General features: G+C 39.7%; 1 protein-coding gene across 3 annotated transcripts in view; it reads right to left on the reverse strand.

Moving 5' to 3' along the window:
- TTC7A (tetratricopeptide repeat domain 7A) overlaps window positions 1–24,145 on the reverse strand; it is a 170,395-nt gene that overhangs the window by 59,730 nt on the left and 86,520 nt on the right. For all 3 annotated transcript variants that reach the window (XM_057371271.1, XM_057371287.1, XM_057371281.1), the window contains exon 16: window positions 182–298. In XM_057371271.1, coding sequence (XP_057227254.1) covers window positions 182–298 — 117 coding nt within the window. The remainder of the gene's footprint in view (window positions 1–181; window positions 299–24,145) is intronic.

The raw sequence follows: 24,145 nt of genomic DNA on the forward strand, positions 1-24,145 counted from the left end.
TTAATAATGGCTATTAGAATCTTGCGGGGGTTTTTTTAATCACTGCTAGAAATAATACTTACCTTTTAAACAGTATTGTTTATCACCCTTTTTGCAAAATAACTCSAGTATCTAGAAAACTAAAAAAGATAATCACATTACCAATAACAAATATGAACTTGCTGCAGTGGAGAAAACCTACCTGTGCTGTAAAACATTGTATACCATCTGCCACATCTGCAACATATGTCTGCACGTCACCAGAGCTGCTTCAGGTCCTTTATGTATCCATTCCAGTTTTACTTTGGTGAAAAGTAAGCTGCAAGATGAGAAAGAATAACTCCTGTTTTATTGGCACCTCATAAAAGTAGAGAATCAGTATCACTCCGGCAAGATCCTGGCAGGCAGCATTTCACTTGCTTTGTACGTGCAGCAATAAAAGAAAACACCATAGCACAAAACATTTCATTTGGCTCAACTTTGATTCCCCACAAGGAGATGAGAGGATTAACAATATTCCTCCACTGCAGTCAAATTTGCGTCACAAAGCCGGCAGGACAGTGTTAAAAGCAAAGCATTGCAAAGCTAACAAGGTGAAACATACACKGAATCTCATTTTATTTTGGACAGTATTAAAAACAGAAGAAAAAGGAATTGCCATAATACATATGCCCAGGCTGTTTTCTTAGTCTGGCATCTTCTTATAGCACTGGCTTATATAATAAATTTCAGACAAAAACCCCAGCACACTTAACATACACAGATAATTATGTAATGCCTCACAGGAAGGAAACGCTTTTTCTTAACCCCAGCTGGCAATCATCTCATGCCCCCAGGCAAGACAGCTGACAGCCTTGTACATTCTTGTTCTAGGTAGTGTAACTGCTGCTACTATTCTTATACCTAGAGAAGACGTACTTGCACAGACCACTGGAATTCAGCAAATTGGGTCATGCAGAGGTTAGAAGACAGATTTGGCAATGACACAACCTGCTGCTTGCTGCCAGCATGGCTTTTAACACCATCCTTCACTACACCCATTTGATTTTAATTGCAAAGATGATTTAATTGATTTCTTTTATACTTATGCAAACCTACTTCTCTGCTTTAAATGTTTTCATAAAGTTGAGTATCAACACTATTTTAATTCACTTGATATGGCTCRCAATTAATCGGCTGGAAGCACATATGTGTACATACATGCATACAACAACAGCTGAATGTTAAAAATCCCAAAAACAGTTTTGTGAATGTGACCAGCAGGCTCCTGACAAATCCAAACTACTTCGGAAAGAGATAAGAACAACTGCATATACGATGTCAGAGAAGAATTTGCAGCTGAGTGGGAGATCCTTCACTCGGAATAATTAGGAATCTATTGTCAAGACTGTGTGGTGCACATCTACAGGAATGTGCTAAAATGGCAGTTCCACTGAGCATTAACAAAGACTAGGATAGGCATTTGTGTTTTGGGTTTCTTGTTTGGTCAGTTGGTTGTTTTTTTCTGGGAAGTGGGGATGGTAGTGACAAAAATGTAGATCAACTGTATTGACTTCTACAGTGAAGTCTGCTCATGGCTGCAGATACAATTTGAATTTGACCTGGTAGGACAAGCATTCAATTGAATTCCTGAGGGACAAACTTTGACTGGAAAAGGAAGATCAAGACTCATAACCMAGGGAATTTGTCTTTCCCCTTTATGATTTTATGTCCTTAGTTCGTATCTTTGATTTTCTTATTACTGATACAAGTAAAACAAATACTGATGAAAACAAAATGTGCTCTTAGAGAAGATGATCCCCTGAGAGGAAGTGGCTTTATGATTAAGGTATTTGAGGATGATACACAAATTGACCAACATTTTTTCAGGGACAAAGATGTAACAGGGTATGCACTGCTAATAAAAACGAGTCTGGATTCAAAGGAGTGGTTAACAGTAGAACTGGCCAGTGATCCCTGTTACTCGGTATCCCTAGTGAACTAGGCTCATAAAGAACAAAGCTTGTTTCAATACAACAGGATACAGAATCAATCACTTGGGTACAAGGAATACATATCACACTAGAAAGGTGGGAAATTATACCCTGGAGTGCAATGGTATTACAAAAGACATGCAGTTGTGGACCAATAATGCAGTTAAGAGGTCAAACGACCCTTAGCATCCATATACAGAAATGCAGTCAGGTAGGAGCTGAAAGATGAAATTATTCCTGATCATAGCATCAGCAAGACATGTATTACAGTCCTGTTTCTAGCTCCTGTTCTTTGATTCCAGCTGATGAGTAAAAATGGGATACATTTTTCTAGCCTTCAAATCACTTGCATAACCATTTTCTGAACTGTATTTCATCAGAGGCTTAAGAAGCTCAGTTTATTTGGTTTAACCAAGATGCAGCAAAGAAATTATTTTGCCCCAGCCTGTAAGCACATGCATAGAGAAACATCTCATTGTGAGTCTTTGATATACAGGAAAAGATACCGGAGAAGCTAAGAATTTGTTGGAAGCTGAAACTAGTCAAATGGAAATTTATAAGTAAATGCATTCACACAACTATCAAGGAAAATAATCTTTGCAGCAACTACCTTGTGCGCTCAGTAAATTCTGTAGTCATTAAAGCCTTTTCAGCAAGGCAGGATAACATCTGGAAAGCAATGGCAGTGCACAAACAGATTCTGTGGCTTTGATGCATAGGTTCATGAGTGATTTTCTTTGGGCTGCACTGTGCAGAGGGGTGAGACTGTGTCACCTTCCTTCTGGAAATAACTATTAAAAATATTCTTCTAGCCCCAGAAAAAAGCTATATTGAACAATCTCTGCTATTCTAAGCATACAGAATGGTTTTTAAACCACTACAAACTTTGAAAATGAAAGACCTTCTAAAGCAGTGTACAGCCCTCCTTGCAGCAGAAGAACGGTGATCAAGGAGACAGGCCCAGAGACTGTCATATTACATCCCTGAGTAACACCACGCCTTAGAACATGGTAAGAGACCACTCAGTATTAATTAAATAGAARAATCTATTAACAGTCACACTCGGGGGCAGGAGGGTTATATTAAGGGTTCCTTCTCCCTTTCACATTAGTAGGGACATAGATGGCTTTTCAGCAGGCAATTAAATCACTACATAGTATATTTAAACATTGTATTTAAACATTAAAAAGACAAACACGAGCATTTCATCACTCTGCTGTTTACTGCTTACAGTGAGTATATGTCAACTGCTTTGGATGAAGACACAATGTTCTATCTCAGGAGAGAACAACTAATGAAATAGGGGAAAACAAGTCTCTCACAAAAGCATAATGAAGCCTCAGCACAATACTATCATGAGTTGTAAGGCACGGGCACACTACAGGATCTTGGAGATAACCATGCTCTACTAGCTGTTRTGGTAATTCACCTTGGGAGCTGTGTTATCCATATTACTGGGCAGTCTTATAATGAATCAAACCAGAAGACAAATGGGAAGAATATAAAAAGCAAAAGGAATCAAGCCATGCCAATGGCAGTAGTAAACAACCCAATTAAACATAATAACTGAAAGGTGGAAATACAATCAGGATATTAGGCTGCATATGCTATATAGGCTGGTAGTATTTCTCAGTTTCTAATAACAGTGATAAATAAATAACAGATAAATAAATACATAGAGAAAACACTCAAATGAAGTGGTATCACTTATCTCAAGCTTATAATTTTATTACTGAGCTAGCATTCTTGCTACACATAAATCCAATGAGTATTGTGTCCTATCAGTGTCTGTGTACAATTTCAGGTGCATAAATAAAAATTACTTACACACAGATCTCACTTTATTATATTTTTTAAATATCACTGTACATTTGTATGATGCTTGTAGTATTAAGCAGTGTAGACTTTTTAAAAGATTCAGCACATAAAAATAGCCCCAAGATTATCAATACAGTCACTGGTAATTCTATTAGCCTGTGAATATGAAAATAGATTTGGGCTAAAGCAAGCATATAAATTGCTACTACATAAGCATAGGAAAACAAAACAAAAAATCCACAAATCATTCTCATAATGTGTATAATTTCAGGGACAGTAACAATGGAAAATAACCAGTACTTAGTCTTGATACGAGACTCTAAGCTCCCTCTCAGAAGAGATTTTCTTTTATAGTGCATGTGGCCAGTATGCAAAGACTTTTATTCTCTGCTGTAACATCAGGCTACTGCCACAAGCAAAAACACCCATCACTCTGTCACATTAATATGAAATCTCACAAATTAAAATCTGACTACAGTCACATTTGGTGAGATCTGAAGCTCTGAAAATTCACAGGTTTCCCAAGTATCARAATTTCAATAGTATAAATTACAATATCACTATATGCCACGCCTTGACAAAAAAGGTAGAGAAGAAAGGTAGGAAGGTAGGAAGACCTACAGAAATTTTCAGAAGCAAGCAAGCTACTTGGTTGGTTGCAGAAGGCATTTAACATTTGTATTCATAAAGAATGATTCCAGTTGCTTGTACCCATGATGTCTCAAGGCCTGGCCAAATACACCTATCTAGCACTTTCAAGAGCCTGCCAATCCTACAAGGCTAAATGCTCAGCCTTTAAGTTTTTTAATACTACCTATGTGGAAAAGAGGCAATTCCTATCACTGACAATTTAATTACTGAGGTTTAATAGCTAATATTTGTTATCAGAAGATTTCACAAGTGCATATGGTGTACTATAAATGCTTATGAGCACATCTGTGGAAGTTTTAAGTTGCTGTGTATAGCAATAACCAATTGACGACTTAATGGATACTCTAAGACACTATTAAAATTTATTAATCAGTTAATTATTGAGACTTTAAAAAACTGCTTTAAAATTGAGTTCTTAGTATCAAATGTAGACCTTGAACTACACATTTATACAGCATGACAATGAGATCTGTGTCTTGTCACTTGACAATAAATAATGCCAGTACTATTAACAAACAGTAACACGTTCTACTCATTTCAAGGTTGAGAGATTAAATTAGGACTAATGAATATTATGTAGTCATTTTTCTGTATATTTTGCCATTCACTGTCTGCTTAAAACCCCTCCAGTTTTTCAGAGCTTATCAGCAGCTGCTCAAAGATCTATGTGTCTTTGAGCTTTACCAGATCAGGGCTGTCATTCCCCAAAGTCCTTCATTATTTACCCAGATTTGTCTACCTACACACACAGCTGCTGGGTTATTTTGGATTCTCAACCACCAAAGCATGCAGCAGCGTATCTCAATTCAGCAGACAATTGTGTTCATTAGCATGACGACACTGACCTTCTCCAACCAACAAGTGTACTTTGTTCCTCTTATTAAACAGGATATGTGTGCCTGCTTGTTTGTACAGACATTTGCCCAGAGAGAGAAACCAGTGACAACTCCAAGAGCAGCAAACATGCTTCATCCAGTGCCTGGCTGAAAGGGTGTGGAGCAGCAAAGTGTCACTGGACAGTGGAGACCAGCTTACCCTATTACCTCTCTGAAGTCCAGATACATACTTCATGCCAGCTCCAATGAAAAGCAGAGACTGCCACAGCCTGGATGGGTGGATAACCTGAGAATGCCCTCTGAGGAGCTGTGAGGCATGGATTCAAACCCCCAACACTTTGATCACTAGCTCTTGAATCAGTTTCCTCTCCTTTAAGGTAATGGATACAAAAGGATGATACAGGTGAATACAGGACACAAACTGATCTAACAGAGCTGGAAAGAGGATGAAAGAGACAAGAAAAATGATCAAAGTTTTGGAATGCGTTTGATATAYGGAGATAGTAAACATACTTCTCAGCCTGAAAAGGAGGCTGGAAGAAGAGATGACATATTTATAAAATCATTAATAGCATGAAGAAGATCAGGAAGTCAAAGCAATCTGTGTTGTTTCAATGAAAGAAGGAATATCCAATAAAGCAATCAAGTGGTGGATTTAAAATGAGCAAATGAAGTGCTTTTTCATACAACATGAAAGTAAAGTGCAAAACCCATTGCTGCAGGATGTTCTGGAGCAGACACATAAATATGTTCAAAAAGGGATTAGATAAATTCACAGATGACAGGCCCATCAGAGGCATTAAAGACAATCTAATGCAACCTCTGGCTCCAAAAGCCTCTGAACCAATCTGCTGACAGAAGCAGGGATCACATATGAGGGTAGGATCATCCCACCGCTACGTTTCTAAACATAATGCACAGGGAAATGCTTTTCCCTGTGCATTCACCAGATGCCCTGCTGAAGCCAGACAAGCCCTTAGTTTGATCAAGAATGGCCACTCTTACATATTGATACAGCAGGAACATGACTGCAGCCCATGTTCTTTTTATAACCCAGATTGTCTAGTGTCGTTTTGTCTGTCAATGGAATTCTAGTATCTCCACAGAAAATCAGTTGCTCAGTTTCCCAGTTACTGAGTTTAGCCTCAGTGGTGAGTCACCTATACAAGACAATTAAATAATGGACACTTTCACCACAACTGTTATGGTTTCATTAACATTTCTGTAACACGTGCTAACGCCCTTGTCAAATTATCAATAAGAAAATAAAGAGGCAAAATTGGAGAACTGCTTTTAATCTCCTGTGTTTTTGTTGATAAAATCAACATCAAAGTTGCTGTCTTCTCAAATAACTCTCTGCTTCTTGCAGTCTCCTGACATTTAAGGGCACATTCTCTAGTTAAAATTAATGCCAGCAACTCTGACTGCAACCTCCTTTTATAACTTCATGCTGTGCCATGTTATCTATCACTTTCCCAACAAAAATAAGTTGATCATATACTTTTACAGACATACAGTCCTACTTTTTATGGCTCCCTGCCCATTTAGCCCCCAATACGAACAAAAAAATAAAAACAAGAAATCTGTCATCATGCCCAAAGAATTACTGACTTCATCTTCCTAGCCCAGGGAAACTAGCAGACTCAGAGCTGCCAACTCCTTTAYAGGAACACCCTGCTCAAGAAACCAGTGCTGCATGACAACAGCAATTCAGCAAAAGTTGCTCCACAAACCATGATTGCTACAGCACAGGGTGAAAACAACTTCCAGGGTGGCAGATTCTAGGCTATTTAAAAGTTAACACAATGAAGACAATTTGCTAGGCTTAGCCTCGTGGCACGAGGCACCTAAAAGGTTCTTGATTATAGAGAGGGAGGGAAACACARAAAGAACTGATCAGGAAAGCCAAGATCACAGCCAAAACTGTAGGAGGAGACTGCAGAGCAAAACCAAGGCAGCAGCCACTGGCATGGCTCAAGCTCTGGGTGTTTTGTCTTGGATTGCTTCCTCTTGCAAGCTGCAGCTTGCACCTGATGGCAGAAGGGCCCCCTGTCCGTCAGACAAAGGTCCTGTCCATGGACTGTGCTGCACAAATGGACAGATCCAAATGCCTTTACCAAGACAAAAACATCTGCAGCCAGTCCAGCAACCTCATGCCCTTATTTCAGCGTCCAGGTCCATCAGATTGACTCTGGGTACACAGAGCAAATATGCTACTATGAATATTTATGTAGACCATTCAGAAAGTGACCCTTACATTGAAAGGAGGGCTTGTAACAAACCTCGTTTATCKGCTAAACCCAGGCCGGCTGTCACTTGAAGGAAAAGCAACAATTAATAGTCTGGAAAAAGCAAGCTGATTTGCTTGGAAAGGAAAAATGGAAAAAAATAMCGCAATTCTTCTTCATCATCATTTGTCTTCAGTATCCAGCCATATCCAGGAAAGGGCGGCACAAAAAAGGGTGATAAGAATTATTGTCTGTGTTCCTTTTACTTAAGTTATTACAATCCCAGACTTGTGGTATTTTGCTTTTTATTAAGAATGTAGGAAGCAAACTGTTGGCAGAGCTGATAAAAACCCTTGCCTCACCTTGTGTTACATAGGATCCTTTGGGTGATACACCTGAAAGGAGTTTTTATCTTCCTATCACCCTGATGAGAAACTGCTAACAAAACAATTTTGCACTATCATTTACACAAATTATACATACTTCAGTCCATATCTTGCCTGATTAAAGACAAAAATAATTTTCAATTTTAAGTTACRGCAAAACCTGGGAGAACGTTCCCAGTTTTGCTATGAAGTGTGTTTACATCAAATTTTTATTTGCAGTATAAAAATACATGCCCTTTGTAAGAACATTGTATTAAATGTTCCCTTGTAACACTTCAGAAGATTTTAAATGTTGGTTTATTATGCAAGTCTATCTCCAGCATAATTTTTTTTTTTTTTCTGACAGATTCCAGCAACATGGAATATTCCCCACTCTGCTAGACACTGTTACGAACACATGTGAAAACCAGGGCCAGGTCTCGGGCATTCAAGGCTAGGAGCTTAGAGGTCCACCTCCTATTTAATTTCAAACATGAATTCAGTAGGAGTTCAATGCATAGCTTCTGAATCCAGCAGATCTAAGCTCTCACACTTGCAACTCAGGTGACTCTGTGGTTTCTTGGTAGAAACAGACATCTACACAGCAATGTGGAAATGTCAGGGAGGGGAGATCTCACWGGTGTTCTGGAAATAGTGGTCCACYGTATTTCACCCACAGGGGCAGCATGGCAAATATCTTAGGGCTTGGGCTGGGGACCTGGGAGAGCCACACTCCTTGCTGTCTTGCATGGCTTCTTGGCCACTTTTGGGCAAGTCAATCCAGGCCGCTGTGCYTTAACTCTTCCAACTGCAGAGCAGATAATGGGAATGACCTTTGCAAAGCATTCCGAGAACTAGGTCCTTCATCACTGCCTGCCCCATATCCTTTACATTTAATCTCTTAATACTGCTGCTCTCAACTTCAGTTATTTGTGGACAGGAAGGAAAGCAGGTTGAGTTCCTMTGTAACTGACATGACTTTTAAAACATTTTCTCATCAGATGGGCCTGATTCTTCAGAATTTCATCACATGTGCCCCCTGAATAAATTCAGCCAGCCCTGATTAAACAGAAATTCATTTGGAAGGGCAGAGCTGAGAACTATCATGCTGCCACAGCTATTGCAGTAAYTTCTGATTTACAGACACAAGAAAGGAAACCAGGACTAGGGTCTCTGATTGCTGAGATAAGATCCTCCCAGAAAAGGAGAGCATTAACAGACTAGGCTGAATACCTAACGTGCTGCCAATACTTCCTATCCCCAAGGACTGCAGGACAGATGCTTCATACACTTCTAAAACTGTTGTATTTTTCATAAAAGCTTCTACTATGTGTAATTTAGGCAGCTTTTAGAGGAATGGATACCAGGACTCTGACTAATAAAGTAACACTCAACATCAGCCTCCAAGTCACCTCAGTCTGCAACCAAGAACACACTTTCTGTTTGGAAATGTACGTCTGAAACCTGATCCAYGCATTAAAACAGAGTGAAATACCTCCTAATTAAGCTAGTATCAAGGTAATAAAAAGTGATAGCATACTCTTATTATCGATGTATAAATTCAGCAACAAAATACAGTAAAGCAGAACCCCATAAAGAATTAATAAAACATTTCTACCCACCTTGACATATTTATTAAATCTTGCATGTTACTGATACTTGGAGCCAACACTCTGAAACTGCATCATGCCCCTACTGTATTAGTTAATTAGAGCCACACAAAATTTGGCTTTTCTRTAAAAACAATAGGCATAAATTAAGCTTTTATTTTTCAAATTGCATTATGAAATGTTAATGAACAGACCTCACTCCTTCTATTATTTTAATCTGGAGCAATGTAATTTATGCCACTGTGGCACTACTACAGTCATGCACTTACACAAGTGAGGTCTTCRTCTTCAAGCATGAGTTCTTGCTGAAGTCAAGAAGAAGCCAATTATTCCCCTCGTTAAAACTGTGTGCTTAAGAACCTTGGTAGATCCAGTTCTTCATGAGGGCAATGATATATGAGATTCTCTGCTAACTTCTTAACTTTGCAGAGGACAAAGCATTAACACRAGTAACACAAGAAGGGCCAGAGTTTACCAATACTTAGCGCACACTGTCTGCATGTCTCAGCAAAGCTGAAAAAGGTGGAAATCAATATGCCAAACAGCACCGAATTTCACTGCAGAATACTGGTTCTGTGGCACATGTGGGCACATTTCAACCTATGTTCTGGCTTAAACAAACCCACTATATACTCATAACAGTTCAGAGGCAGTGCTTTTTACAAGATGAGCTTGGTCAGTAAGATATGCAAGAGCAGGTTTCTATGCCAGCCTGAAAAACTACACGGAAACACGTGGTTAAAAGGTGCAAGAAGTGACAGAAATGAAGACAGACAAAAACTCCTTAATTTCTGAAAAAATGCCAAACAAACCCAACCCCAAAACCAACCTCCAAAAAAACCCAAAACCCAAACAAAACCGTATTACCTAGAATAAATTTGTGTTTTGATAAGTGGACAGAAAAATGCTGGCTTGACCAAAGAAAATTCCAGAGAAAGAAATGGCTATTTTGCTACCATTAGGAATCGTATTTGTCTAAGCTTGCAAAGCAAAACCAGGATGTAAATGCAGCCTATGTCAGCATGAGCTAAACACGGTTAGAGCAGTAACAGCAGCAGGAAGACACAGGAGCACAACCTTTAATGCAGAGCTAGGGACCAGCCTACAGAGCCAGGTCTGTACTTCAACAGACAGATGAGCTGAAGATCAGCTACTGCAGTTTCACTCAGTCCTTCACTGGCAAAGTTAAGCTAACCTAACAAAACTTATGTTACCATTTGGCTCAACAGAGCACACTCACTTAGAAAAATCAGACAAAGCTGTATTCATGGTAGTGCTGGGTTGCATTCTCACCACAGACAGCGTTTTGAAGATGCACTAAATTTCCTCAAAAAGTTCTTACTTTATAGCTCCTTTCCACTGCATTGAAGGCTAATTGCAGAGTCAGGATTTGTAGCCCCTAATCCCTGTCAGGTTTGAGACCATGCAGATTGGCTTTGACAATGATGGCACCTTTTGCCATGTTGTTGCTCCTGCCAATAGATTCCCCACAGATCTCAGGCCAAGCAGCTGAACTGTCATAGCTCTCCTTAACCATTATTCTGAGAATAAAAACTCCAAATAAAACCGTGAACAGTTTGGTATGTTTCCAGCCATTCTCTTCCTAATAATTTCCCAGTTATATACATCAACCCAAGGACATTGCTGACTTACAGAACCCAGTCCCACAGCTTGCACCTTTGACTACTAATCCAGTGTCAGGTTCTCCCAGTAGAAACCTGTGCACAGTTCAGCTGAACACTAAAATAATTAAGGATCTAGCAGGCTGTGTATTAAATGTGAAGCTTTATGCCTTAGTTTTGCTGCAAATTTGAAGTGCACTGCTGCACGAATGACTCCAGCAGAAACACCTTACACTGTACAAGCAAGGTGAATCACTGTTCACCAGTAACAATCAGTAGTCTCAACCTTTCAGAAATACCCAACAAATTTCAATTAGAACTGCCAACAAAAAATAAAAGCCCTGAGAGAAAGGTGAGAAATATATATGCATATGAAAAAAAAAAAAAAAAAACAAAAAAAAAACACCAAACCAAAACAAACAAATCGAAAGTAAAAAGAGAATCCATGGCAGATTGAAGCTAAAATCAGATTAATGGATTATTTTTCTGCAGTATATTACACCCCAATGTGACAAGTCTTCCAGATGTGCTGAGAGAAGATGACACATATTACACATCTAAAGYACTGCATGTGATTAAAGAAAATCCTTTGAGAAAACATGCACAGTAATTACAGTTTAAACATTCAAAAATATTTGGCCTTCTTTCAATAACAGCCTGAAGRAAACACCTTAGTATAAAACTCCAAATACAACTTAAAGAATGGCTGGAATTAACTGGGTCTGCCTGCTGAAAAACAGGTTTCATTTTGCAGTACAGTGCAGGTGACAAGATTACTGTTCTTTTTGTTTACTTTAATGTTCTTCCCCCACCCATAGAAGGTGAGGGTTTTTTTGAGACACAGTCCAGCACTTAGCAACCACTGACCTTTACGAATTTTTACACAACAGTGCTTTTAAAACTGAACTCTATTCCAAAACTTAGAGCTAACAGCTGTAATAAAACAGGTGAGAAGAATTAAACATTCAGGGTCCGACAGTGAGCTGAAGGCAATCAGCTCTGTTCAAGTCAAATGGATTAATGGATTTTTGTCTTTTTAAACTAGCTGAGGATCTGGCACTCAAGYTTCAAGTCAGAAAGCTCAGGCAGCTTCAACTCCCTACAAATGCACATGCATCAGATAAGCACAGAAATGAAGTGCAGTTTGATCAGCTTGTATGACTCCCTACTTTATGCTCTTAAATAAACTATTTATTTGCAGAATTCTAGCCTTCCATACTTCCACAAGGATTCTGCAACTGGAAAAAAGGAAGGAACAGAAGCAATGACGCCTAGCAAGCCCCAGCCTTTCATAGGGAGGAGCTCTATGTTRCCCTTTCTCCTTTGTGGAGTGAAAGCCCAGGTGGAAGTGCTGACTATGGAGCAGCCCTGCAGCACAGCAGCCAGAGGTCAAACTCTGTACCTCGACATCTCAGCCAAGGAGAGGGACAGAAAGAGGCCAGACTGAACTCACCGAAATCTGAACACAATGAGATCTCCATGTGTATCCAGTTTTACATATCCTGTTACCTCAGTATAGAGCTCTCTGAAGAGTAGGAGACTGGAGCATGCTAGGATAAATCAGAAGACTGTATTTATAATCTGTGCCTTCTGATAAGTTAGCAGCATGTACCAGTYTTTTTCTTGAAATAAATGTGAAGGGGAAGAACAGATATCAACCTAAAAGCACTAAGAATACTATAACTGTTCTGTTTACCRTGTACCACTAGGCATAAAAAAACACTTCGCATTTGTGTATGACTTYATTTTCCTTTCTAAAAGGCCATCATGCAAAACAGCTGGAATTCAGAGCTCAAAATCTAATTTCTGTTTCTTTTCTTTTCTAAGCCAATATATCCAAAAGACAGGTATAGTGCTCTTCTCCATTTACACCACACTGGGAGCACTGTGTTTTCATTAATATGTCCACACCTATCCTTAAGTGCCTTACCGAAAGGAAATCAAAAGCCACTGTGCAGAACTCCATACTCCAAGGCAACTGAAAGTGTTCAGGCTCTCTACTGACCTGATTGACAGTTTTTTCTCCAGAAAGCTTAATAGAACTTGTCATTATGTATGTGATATATCCTACCATAATTAATTCCCTCAGGGAAAATGACATCCAGAGAAAGCATGGTTCAAATACATAGCACGCACTAGAAATCTGACATTTTGAAACAGACTCCCAACACCAAGACGCATCCGTGGAAGAGCTGATATTTTTATTTTCATTGACTATAGAGATATGGCATAAACTACATCMTGTCATAGATTAAAAACCTTTTGAACCACACAGATAGAAATCGGTATTCTTTACTCTTGATCAGATTTAATTCATTAGAAATCCAGAAGGTGTTTAAAATTACCACGTGCCATTTAATATGCCATGAAGTAATAGATTCCTTCAGCCTTAGTGGAAAAGACACAAAGCTGTAATCTTTTTTCAAATAATTACTCTGTTCATCAGGCTTCAGCACWAGATGACTCCAAGAAGAAGTGAAATGGCGAGGCTGGCTATGAAAGCCTCAGTAGATACACAGACCAAGCTGAATGGCAATGAGAACACTTTGAAGGTGTTTGTCAAGTCACAGGCCCAAACTGGGCTAAAATTAGAACTGAGGGGGAATGGCAAGAGCATATGAAAGTATCAAGTCCTTCTGCCATATAAAAGGGTCTTTGAAAACAAAAATGTAGGAAGGGTGGGTAAGCATACTGACTGAATCAAGCAGCTATAGCAGTGAATTACTGCTTTCACATACACAGCCTGTGGTTTTGACTCATGGCTGAGTTGCTCTGTGTGGCTACCCAGGAAAGCGAAGCCACATGTATAAAAGGGAAAGTTTGTGGCTGACATAAAGAGCTCGGATAGCTTATTGCTACCATGCCTCAGGAGGCATGCACAAGTATCTCACTTGTACAATTCCAGGACACTGCAACAACATCGTTACTCAGTATAAATGCAGTGTTTCCTACCCACAGGTCAAGGATATCCTGCATCAGCTTGCATGAATTATTCTTTCTAGCAGAAATGGCAACATAAAATCCAACATGCTGACGAGATTGTACTGCAAATTACATCCTTAAGGCCAATTCCTGCGGAGTTTTCAGGATATCAGTCAATAAACTTCTTGGACATCTTTTTCCTGAAGGCCCTAGAGACGTTAGTTAAAGCAGAGACATGTGAGCTGCAGTACACTTTTAGCATAAATGAGACAGAGAAGGAATTAATTTGGAGAAACATCAGCTCTGCTGGAAGCTGACAGATTCCTAATGCATCAGATTTGTGATTGCTTATGACATGACTGATTTTTTTTTCCCAGTGTTTTTCTTCCATTCTGTTCCTTATTTATAATGAAGTTCTACAGTAGCAACATTTGGCAGATTTGATAGAGATACTGGCTTTGCCATTAAATTTTCTCCAATCCTTTTCCTATTCTAGGCCAAGATCACAGCTCTATCTGTCAGGTCTCTCCAGGTACAAGTTTATTTTTCATGTAATACCTGCCACTCAGTCAGTGTCAAKGCAGAGATTTTCATGTGATTCGAGCTATCCAACCAGTTTCATTTCTCCACTCAAGACTAAATACTAATGTGATGTGCTTGACTGACACAAATCTGCTGAAGTCTGCTTCAGTAATCCCTGCAGATCTGTGTGTTTCAGATTGCCATCTCTTCTGAGCAGTATGCTGTTTCCAATGGATACAAATGCTGGTATTTATGTTTAGAACTGTGGACAACTGAAGCCTCCAAGTACAAAAATACCACTTGGCAAAGCCAGCGCATCACAACCACCATAATGTATATAATGCCCAAGTCCATAAAAGCTACCATGGAGATGCTATTTGAGCTGTTAAACACATCAYCTACTTGGTTTGCTCTGTAACACGGTTCTATAGGAGTTAACACAGCAAAAACCACCTTGGGAAATGCACTAAACCACTGAAACATTTTGCCTCCACAWAAGCTGTGTGATCCCTCTTGTTAAACCTGCTAATTGCAGTGCCAGAGCAGCCTGATGTGGCTTGGTACAGCGCTGCCCCACTGCAATCCACTCCATCCCAATTTAAGACACCACATTTCACTGTGGGCATCATCTGCTGCAGCATGCAGAGGCTCTGCTCAGATATTCGAGCCCTCCCTGGATAAACAAGGCAACTGTGACACTCCCTGTATAAGTGTGAAAAATCAGCCAGGGCACCGGACTCACCCCTTCCTCTCCTTTCCCATGGACTGTGCCTAAGGACACATCCACTTGTCAAATTTTTTTTCTGCCATAAATAAAAGTTAAACTTACCTTGTCAAATGAGTCATTCCATGGTTTATTACTGCTACTCAGGAAGCAGGCCTAAATTACAATAGTGGAAGAAATACTGTGACTGCTCTAAATTGTGTCTCTGCTTGGATCCTCCGACATTTTTTCTGGAGTTTTATAGAACAGACCAATCCCCAAAGCACCTATGAATACATCTTTCGGAGCATGGTGGATGGGCAGAAGGAGAAAGGGTCAACCCTAAAAGCAGTGATTACAGCAGCATTTCAGGCCCCTGCAGCCATGGAATGGAGCTATGCCAACTGCTGTATTGCTGTTTTCAACAGCACCATCCTGCAGGGAACTGTGATCTARGGCTCTGGGAATTTTGTTCTAGAAAAATCCAAGGGATGAAACTGTCCAATCCACAAGCATCAGCTTGTCGACCACTGATCACGAGAACACTTATGCAGAAGACACCATGCAGAAAATGCTGTTACCCTTAGAGCTGCTATATCAGAACATGAAGTTAAATGTGCTTGGGAAAACAAAGCAGTAGAATGAAGCCTAGAACTTACTGCCTGCATTAACTCATCCTATAATTCATTAATTTAAACAGGGAGAAAGTCAAAAGTTGAGTTCTTCATTAATAACCCTAACCAGCACTGTGCAGCAAAGACAGAAAATCCAGCCAGTTCTACTAATTTTAGAATGTTCTATTATGGGATTTAGTGCTGTAGCTGATTTAAGGGAAGCAAAAAAAAATCTTTCCAATCATCAAATGAAAGAGGTAGATTCATTTATACATGGCCAGCTTTCCTGAACACTTTGAACTAAATTGCTTTTATTTGGAGCTTTTAAGATTACATTTGTCCCCTTAAGATTCAAACATTTTAATACCCATCCCATCCCTTGTTAGGACATCAATTTATTTTAAATGAAATGTAAAACCCAAGTCTTAATTAACTGAAGATATTAAGGAGCCTTAGTCACATTTCTCACACAGGTGCTAGCTTATATGATATGGTAAAATTTCAGCTGTATTCTCTATATTCTGCTTCTCTACAACCATCTTGTCAACTACAATTTTCTACTATTCTTCCTAACTTCACAGTCCAATCTGATACATACTACTGGTCCCTGTTAAGCAGTTGTTCTACTCTTCCCCCATCCCAACTGCATTTTACCAGTGTATAAATTGATTACAAAATGTTTGATGTGTCACAGGGAGGCTGGGAAATTCAGAGAGAGTATCATTGCAAGGAGTCTGGAGCTGAAATGGTTTACCACAGCTATACACCATCTAGGAAATGTGCTTTTGCAGAAGAACAGAGAGAACATTCCTGTCTGCTATTGGAATAACAACCTCTCTCCACACAGAAGAGGGGAATTACCTGATTTTCTGAGTTACAGGAACAGAAACTACATTAAAGGTTCAGATGAATTTTTCTACCTTCCCTCAACTCCAAAGAACAGATTTTTGGCTTTCTCTTACTCTTTATCCCTTCTATTTTCCACACCTCCATTTCCTTGCCTGGTGAGTCAAATACTCTTTCACTAAATGCCCAGAGAATTAGTTGGAGCAAGTAGCTGTTGCTTGGAAGAGGAAATACAATGCAGGAACACCCTTAAGTCTCATAATGTGAGTTGGTGTTTCACAAGCCATTTGAACAGAAAGCTGCCAAACTTTCAGACAACAGAAGAAAAGGGTTAGGGATCATTTTAAAAAAAACAGCACTTTTAAAATCTATGAAGCCAGGATAAGGAGATTCACAGGCAGACCGTCCAAGCAATTACAGCTTTGTGGCCATTCCTGTGCTTTCAGCCTGCTTCAGCAAATGCCATGCTTTCTTTAAAAATGTCTTTCTGCTCCTCATAAAACACCCGTTTGGCAACAGAAAAGCTCTCCATTGAAGTTTTACAAGACCTTTTTATTAACAGAATAATAATTCTTTCTGCTGTTATTTAACCAGACTGTCACTTTCAGGCTAGAATTTCTGTGAAAACCTAAGAAGTGCCATTCCCTGGTTTCCAAAAGAGGTGCATTCCTGCAGGTGTTGCTTAGACCCCAGCCTTTTACCTCACCTCCAACACAGAAGTTTTGTAAAGATGTGCTGATTATCATTTGCATCCCTCCTTCCCTCCCTTACTCATTCTGCTATGACTTGTTACACATGCAAATTAGTGGATAAGATGCAGAAACAAACAGTATGCATTTAAATACTCTTCACTGAAATGCCACAAACTGTCCTTTCCCAGGTGGTGTGCAACTTCCTACAGATTTGCATCCTCTGCACATGTCCCCCAGTGCAATCTGTCTCTGTTTCACCCAGCCATCCCTTCTCCCAGAGCCACCACCCTCTGGCAGTGCTGCTGCCATGTTCCCATGTGCTGTTCCCACTGTCCCACTGGCAGCTGCCAACCCTGGCACCACGTGGCTGGGCTCTGCCTGCCCCCTCCAGCCTTGACTCAGCAAGCTGCTTTTAGAAAACTTGCAGAAACTTATCTTCAGGACTTCTAACACACTGTCAAAACTTGTTTTAAATCAGCCAGAATTTTCAAAAGAAAAGTGTTCAAGGTATAAAAAGCTCAACTGCATAATCCCCATTTCTTTAGGAAAACAAGTTTAAAAAGCAGGAATATAATTAGAACATTTCCATTTGAAGGCAAAAGGAGCAAGTCCCTCTATAGGTTTTAGGAATGAAAAAAACCACCCACACCAAAAGCAAACAAATGAAAATTTCGAAGTATGTTTGAAAATACAGTAGTAACTATTAGAATAGCATTGCCACAAAACTGACAAATAAGCATATTTCAGGGGCTGGATCAGAAACTGATGTCCTGCTCATTGGAAATGCTCCTTCACTAGCTAGAAACTTTGTTTTGTTACTATAGTTACTGTCACTACAAGTGGCCCTGACTAAGGCATGAAGTATTTGTTATATAAAACCTCGACGCAACTGCAGCCTTAAACTTCAGAAAGTACCAGCCCTGTGCCCAGTCCCCTTTGCAAATTCTATTCCGAGCCCAAATTCAAAATGCTTTCATACTGAATAGGGAGTACTCTTGAGCAGCAGTTTAACAGCACTATTTAATTGTTGAAAACATCATCAATATTGTTCACAATACACACTACAACTGTGAGGGAATTTAGATGGACTGTGCACTGGGCAAGGGAAGCAGTGACTTCCTCCCTGGAGAATTAACGCTCTTAGCAGTGGCTGTGAAGTACAAGAGAAACCAGCAATCAACCTTAATGAAATTTGCTGACTGACCATTGATTTGATAGGAAAAAATTCCTGGAGCCAGGAAGTGCACAATGTAGAAAACACACATCCTGCAGCACTGCAATCTTTTTATTTCATTATATTTTTATCAGCTTAGTTTGATGAAGTTTAACATCTGTAAGAAAAAAAWAAATATGCTCTCTTTCTTGGCCTTTAATATATTCTGGTTTCACATGATTTTCTTCTTGTTCTTGTGGGGGATATTTTCAGCTAGACAAACTGCTATTATGGATTATCTTGGAAAAGCAGCTTATGAGATCCCCAGTGAAAACAGGGAGATGACAGAGYCTCACTTTTTAAGGTAGTCATCTGATGCTGATACTCCAGTACAATGTGCCAGTCTGTTTCAGGCCATCTGTACCCATTCTCAGCTGTACTTTTTCCCCCCTGCTTGGGTAGGGTAAAACAGCATGGCTTTCCTTCTCTGCAGCTTGAAATCCAGACACTAAGCATTTTCTTAAAAGGCCAACAGCCCACACAGAACCTGCTCACCAGGGACTGTAAGCACTAAACAAGTGCCAAGGTCAGAAAATACATCCGCTTGTACATTTACTTTCTTGCAGTAAGCATTGCTCAAAGTTTGGGTCAAGCTAATGATCAGGGRTATTTCTACTACAGCACTATTTAGTTAACTTCTGAAATGGCAGATGTAGKCATTTATGCTATTTAGCTTAAGCTTTAAACAATTTGAATGCTGCAGAAGACTGGAACAGAGTATCTTCTCTCTCCCTTCCACCCTCAGTGCTGACACCCTGTACTATTCTTAGTGTGGTGTTAATTTCAGAGTTCACACATCAGAGGAAGCATTTCAAATTTATTCATTCATTTGCGAGGAGCTCTATAGGGCTTTGTCCTTAATGACTGAGCAAGACTTTTTTTTTTTTTTTTTTTTTTTTAGCTGTGACATTATTTGCAACCAGCTTTATGGCTTATTACAGCCTCATAAGCACTTAAGAGCAAATCTGCCCTACCCTGTAAGAAAGATGATTTCCTGAAGGTGCTGTTTGGATACAGAATTGCTTCACCTGTTCTTCCCTGTAATAACAGCGCTAGCAGTGATACCTAAGAMCATGATTTCTGTCTCTTGCACGTCTGGCAACTAATCCCAGACTAATGGCCTCATCTATGTATGCAAATAAAGAGTTCCTGCAGGAATACAAGACTTGTGAGTATTGCTTCTATCTTTTTGTAGCACTGCAACTTTACACTGCACTGTTGCTTAGGCTGTGTGTTAGAGAAAAAATGAATGATTGCTCAGCTACGATATTGCTTACACCCACAATTCCCAGGTTCAGGCTGCAAGCTGCTAAACTGTACAAAAATGAGACACTGACCCTGCCACGTGCAGAGGCCAATCAGATGAGATCAGAAGTACATATTGCTATATCTAAAATATAGTTTTTGCATCAGAAGTTTGCAGGAGATCTAGGTAGAGAAATGAGTAAAGTCTAAGTTAATAACTGGTGAATATCCAGGGGAAAAAACCTGCAAGGATTAAGAATGTTTTGAGCCAGCAAGGCATCCAAAGAAGTTATTTTCTTCTTCTAAGACTAGACTGACCTCTAGAACATCAAAAATCTGCACTAGAATTCCCTATACACTTTTCAGTGTTGCTATCACAGCTAATGAGTTGAATAAAATCCCCTTGCAGCAGCTTATTTAGATACTGTCCTTCACAGTATCATCACAGGGCTTAAATAATAAACTAACATTGCAGAAGTTTARCATGTTTGTTCCTAAATCACCCCAAAAATTAAGTGAAAGGGTAAGCCTTAAGTCAAGCTTATTTTGCTGTCTTCCTTTCTCTGTATATAGGTCAACCCTTTTAAAACAATGGTTTGATCCAGATGCATTTTGCTTTTTCTTTTTCCTAACTGAAAGAAGTATAATGGGGCTTTGCTCAAAAGCAGTCTTGCAAATGTGGGATAAAATCTGCCTGCCASAACTAAGAAACACACCCTGCCTAGGGCAGCACAGAGAAGAGAAGTAGAACCAAAGACCATAGGCTTTCAAATCCAAGTATTCCTGCCCTACAAAACCAGATCGTGCATGACACACACTTTTGGACATGATTATCCTGCAGGATCTCCCCTCCTCCTCCCCACAGATATTTTGCACAGGAGTATGCCCCTGCTATGGAAACCCTGACGTTTGCAGGTGGCCAGTGAARCAGCAGGCAATGGCTGGTTGCCACAGAAAAAGAAGCAATGTAATTCCAGAGTTGCTGATAGAGTAGGCTTCAATTGCTATTATATCTCCAAAAAAGAAAATCATCAAGTGTGAAGTCTCCAAATAGTGTATATGTAGTGAATGTTTTTTTTTCCTTTTTTTTAAAGTGGACTTGAAAACAAAAAACCATGTTTCAGTTGGCATTTCCAAACTGACAATATGCAGCCTCTTGATTAAGATGGGACATAGTTTATACCCCTGGCAACAAAGGAGACTCTAGACACTTCCATCTGCCTTAACAGCAGAGCAATAAACAAGATAATGCACCATCCAGTTTCGTTTCAGAAGAAAGTTTTTTTTCATTGAAAGATAATTTAGTATATGCATCCTGACTTTTACATATAACTGTATATGAAAAAGCATTAGTTCTGCACTCTGGATGCTAAGAAAACCAAACAAAACACAAATCCTTCCAAACAATAAACTCCCAATATTACTGTGCACAGCTCTGAAAAAATCCTTCTACAGAACAGCACTATAGCGGTGGCTCAATGGCAGAGAAAGTCTCAGTGCTCTCCCTCTCAGGAGCCATTCCTTCTGGAGATGTAGGAAGAACACAGATTAAAGCAATCCACAGATAAAAAAGTCCTCCAGGAGTGAGATCAGCACAGCTGGCTGACAGCAATCAACTACCCCAAATGAACACTGGCCCCATGCCACCTATCAGCAGCTTCCTGAGGTGCACATTACTGGTAGCTTTGTTTTAACACAGTACTTGGGACATCTAAGCCTTGGAGACTGCTTTGTGCAGGCCAGGAAAATCCCTGACCCTGCTGCTCTCAGAGTCCTTGTCTGCTACACAGTGCTTGTTACCACCAAATGCTTTGTCTGCTGTGATGGTGCATTCAACCCCCCTCCCACCCTCAAACTCCTTTTTTCCAGGCATGGAAATCTTTTCTTCTGCTTTTTTTAAGTCATCTCAAACAGTCATTCATAACACCTGTCTTGCAAAAGCTCAAAGATTCAGGCTACTTGATGCCCATCTGTCATTTCTTGTCTGGCAGGGAGTGCCACTCCTCCAGAGGCACTGGGGAGGGCCACAGCCATGGGCACATGCACCTGGGGGGTGGGAGATGCTGCATCTTCTCCTCCTCAAGTGCCATTTTGCAATGCTGATCATGCTGGCCWCTCAAAGCACTTCTGCTGCAATCATCTATGCAGGGCTGGAGAAGACTTAAAGATGATCCTCACACCTGTATTGGATCCCTTCAGTTCATGTTGAGCTACATCATTCCTACTTGGCTGTATTGTGCACTTAAATATTACTGACCTGCCAAGCGAAAGACTTTTTCCTTTTTCTTCCCAACACACAAAGTGCCTACATTTTGAAGAATCATACAAAATGACTGATGAAACTCATGGGGCAGAAGGCAGAAACTGGTTATCTCTCCTGTTCATTACACAGACTGCAGGGACATGTATATTCTCTGCTGGGTGCAGACTCCCACTGTACTACATACCCTACCAACAATGGAATTTTCCCTGTCCTGAGAAAACACAAGAAAAACTACAGAATAATCTCGTCATCACAAGCACCCAGATGGTAGATGCAAATGGGCAAATTGCATGAGAAGAAAAAAGCAAAAGAAAAAAATAATATTAGAAAAGGTCCAGGAGACCATTCACTATGAATTCCAGTTCAACTGCTTATTGGTATGAACTTGATCTGAGGTGCTATCTATCAGCCTCCTGCCACTTCTCCAGCTGATAGAGACATATGGAATAGAGGTCACTGCATTAATTTCCAGCATTTCATACGTCCAGCCACAATGCTCAGAAACACAATCCTATATCATACATGCATCATTCTGGGTTGAATTTTCTGTTGGTGTATGTAGCAAAAAACTCTGCTAATGACTTGATTAGGCCACTTAGCACTCCATCCTGATCTTCTCTCTTCCTCCTTAAATACAGCCTTTTGATAAACTTAATGCTGAACTATATACATAACAGAAAGCTTCAAGTCAARGTAAAATCAAATAAGGGAAAGTAGAATGACTCATATTATCTGTTTYGTGTTGTAAAAATGTTAGCATAGTAAGAAATCTATAAGGATATTTTCTAAGACATGTTGGGAATACAGAATTTCTAGGTTACAATCTCTCTCTCCATTATAACATCTTTATTCATCATTATCTTTCCTTACTAACAGAGACTAAAATATTAAGTAAGACGAATAGTGACTAATATCAAACAGCATGACTATGCCTGCTTGCATGTTTGGTTCAGAAATTAAAGACAATGGCAACAGAAGCTGACTTAACATCTAAGATACAATTATTGCCAATTACTGCAAGTATTTCTAAGAGAGTGAAGAGCAAGGGCTTTCCCTGTTTTCAGAATGTAAAAACCACATCTGTGGCTGAAAAATTACCATACTTGGTTTGTGATCCCTGGTGAGTTCTCCAGAACATCTGAATAAATTCCCCTCCCTCTATCTTTTTGAAGATAATACAAACCAAAATATTTTGTGCTCTTTTCATTAGAAAAACAAATACTCCTAGGACCTTAGAGTAGAAGTCAGTCAAGTCTGAAATTTCCAGCTGGAAAGAAAAAAGCCAACCCTTTTGCTGAGTGATAAGAGCTTTATACTCTAGTCATCTTGAGACAACATAGCTTGACCGCACTGCAGACTTCTTGGAAAGTCATTTCCTGCACTGAAAAAGAATTTACCATGCATAACATCCATGCCTCTCKGTATTTCAGCATCTGTTTTCCAGCAATGATTATCAACAGTAATTCTCAGTGAATCCTAATTTATTCTCAGAAGTCAATTCCCAACCAAAAAATGACTTTTGYTCATCTTTGCATTTGAGACTTTTTAAAGAAGTCAAAATTCAGAAAATATTTTCCCATACTTATCTGGTAATCAGTTTCTGAGAGCCTCAGGAAACAATTCTGTATGCTTGACAGCAGACTTTCCACAACCTTCACCTTCACCAGATGTGAAGCAATGAAAAAGAAGACAAGCAGGTATTTTGTTTCTTCCTTTATCCATTTTTTGAGAGCACCTTGAAGGAGCTTAGGAAGGCTCTAACCACATTTTCCAGAAGAATCGATGTCTGAAGTTGCTAATAAAAGCTGGTATCCCATTCAGCCCCACTGAATACCTGTAGCCCCATGGCAGGAAGGGAAAGTTKAGAGCTAGGCTTCCTACCCCAACACCACTTTTCTCCCTTGGTTCTCTTTTTGCTTTCCAGGCAGCAAGCATGCCTTAGGTTCTCCTTGTGATCTCCACGACCCAGGCCTCCCTTTGGAGTTCACAATACCACCTGCTGGAAATACAGGGATCTCAATCACCAAGTCCCTTCTCACCCTG

The sequence above is a fragment of the Malurus melanocephalus genome, unplaced genomic scaffold (genome assembly GCF_030028575.1).
Source record: "Malurus melanocephalus ecotype Western Australia unplaced genomic scaffold, MMel_1.1 scaffold_5, whole genome shotgun sequence".
Classification (NCBI taxonomy): domain Eukaryota; kingdom Metazoa; phylum Chordata; class Aves; order Passeriformes; family Maluridae; genus Malurus; species Malurus melanocephalus.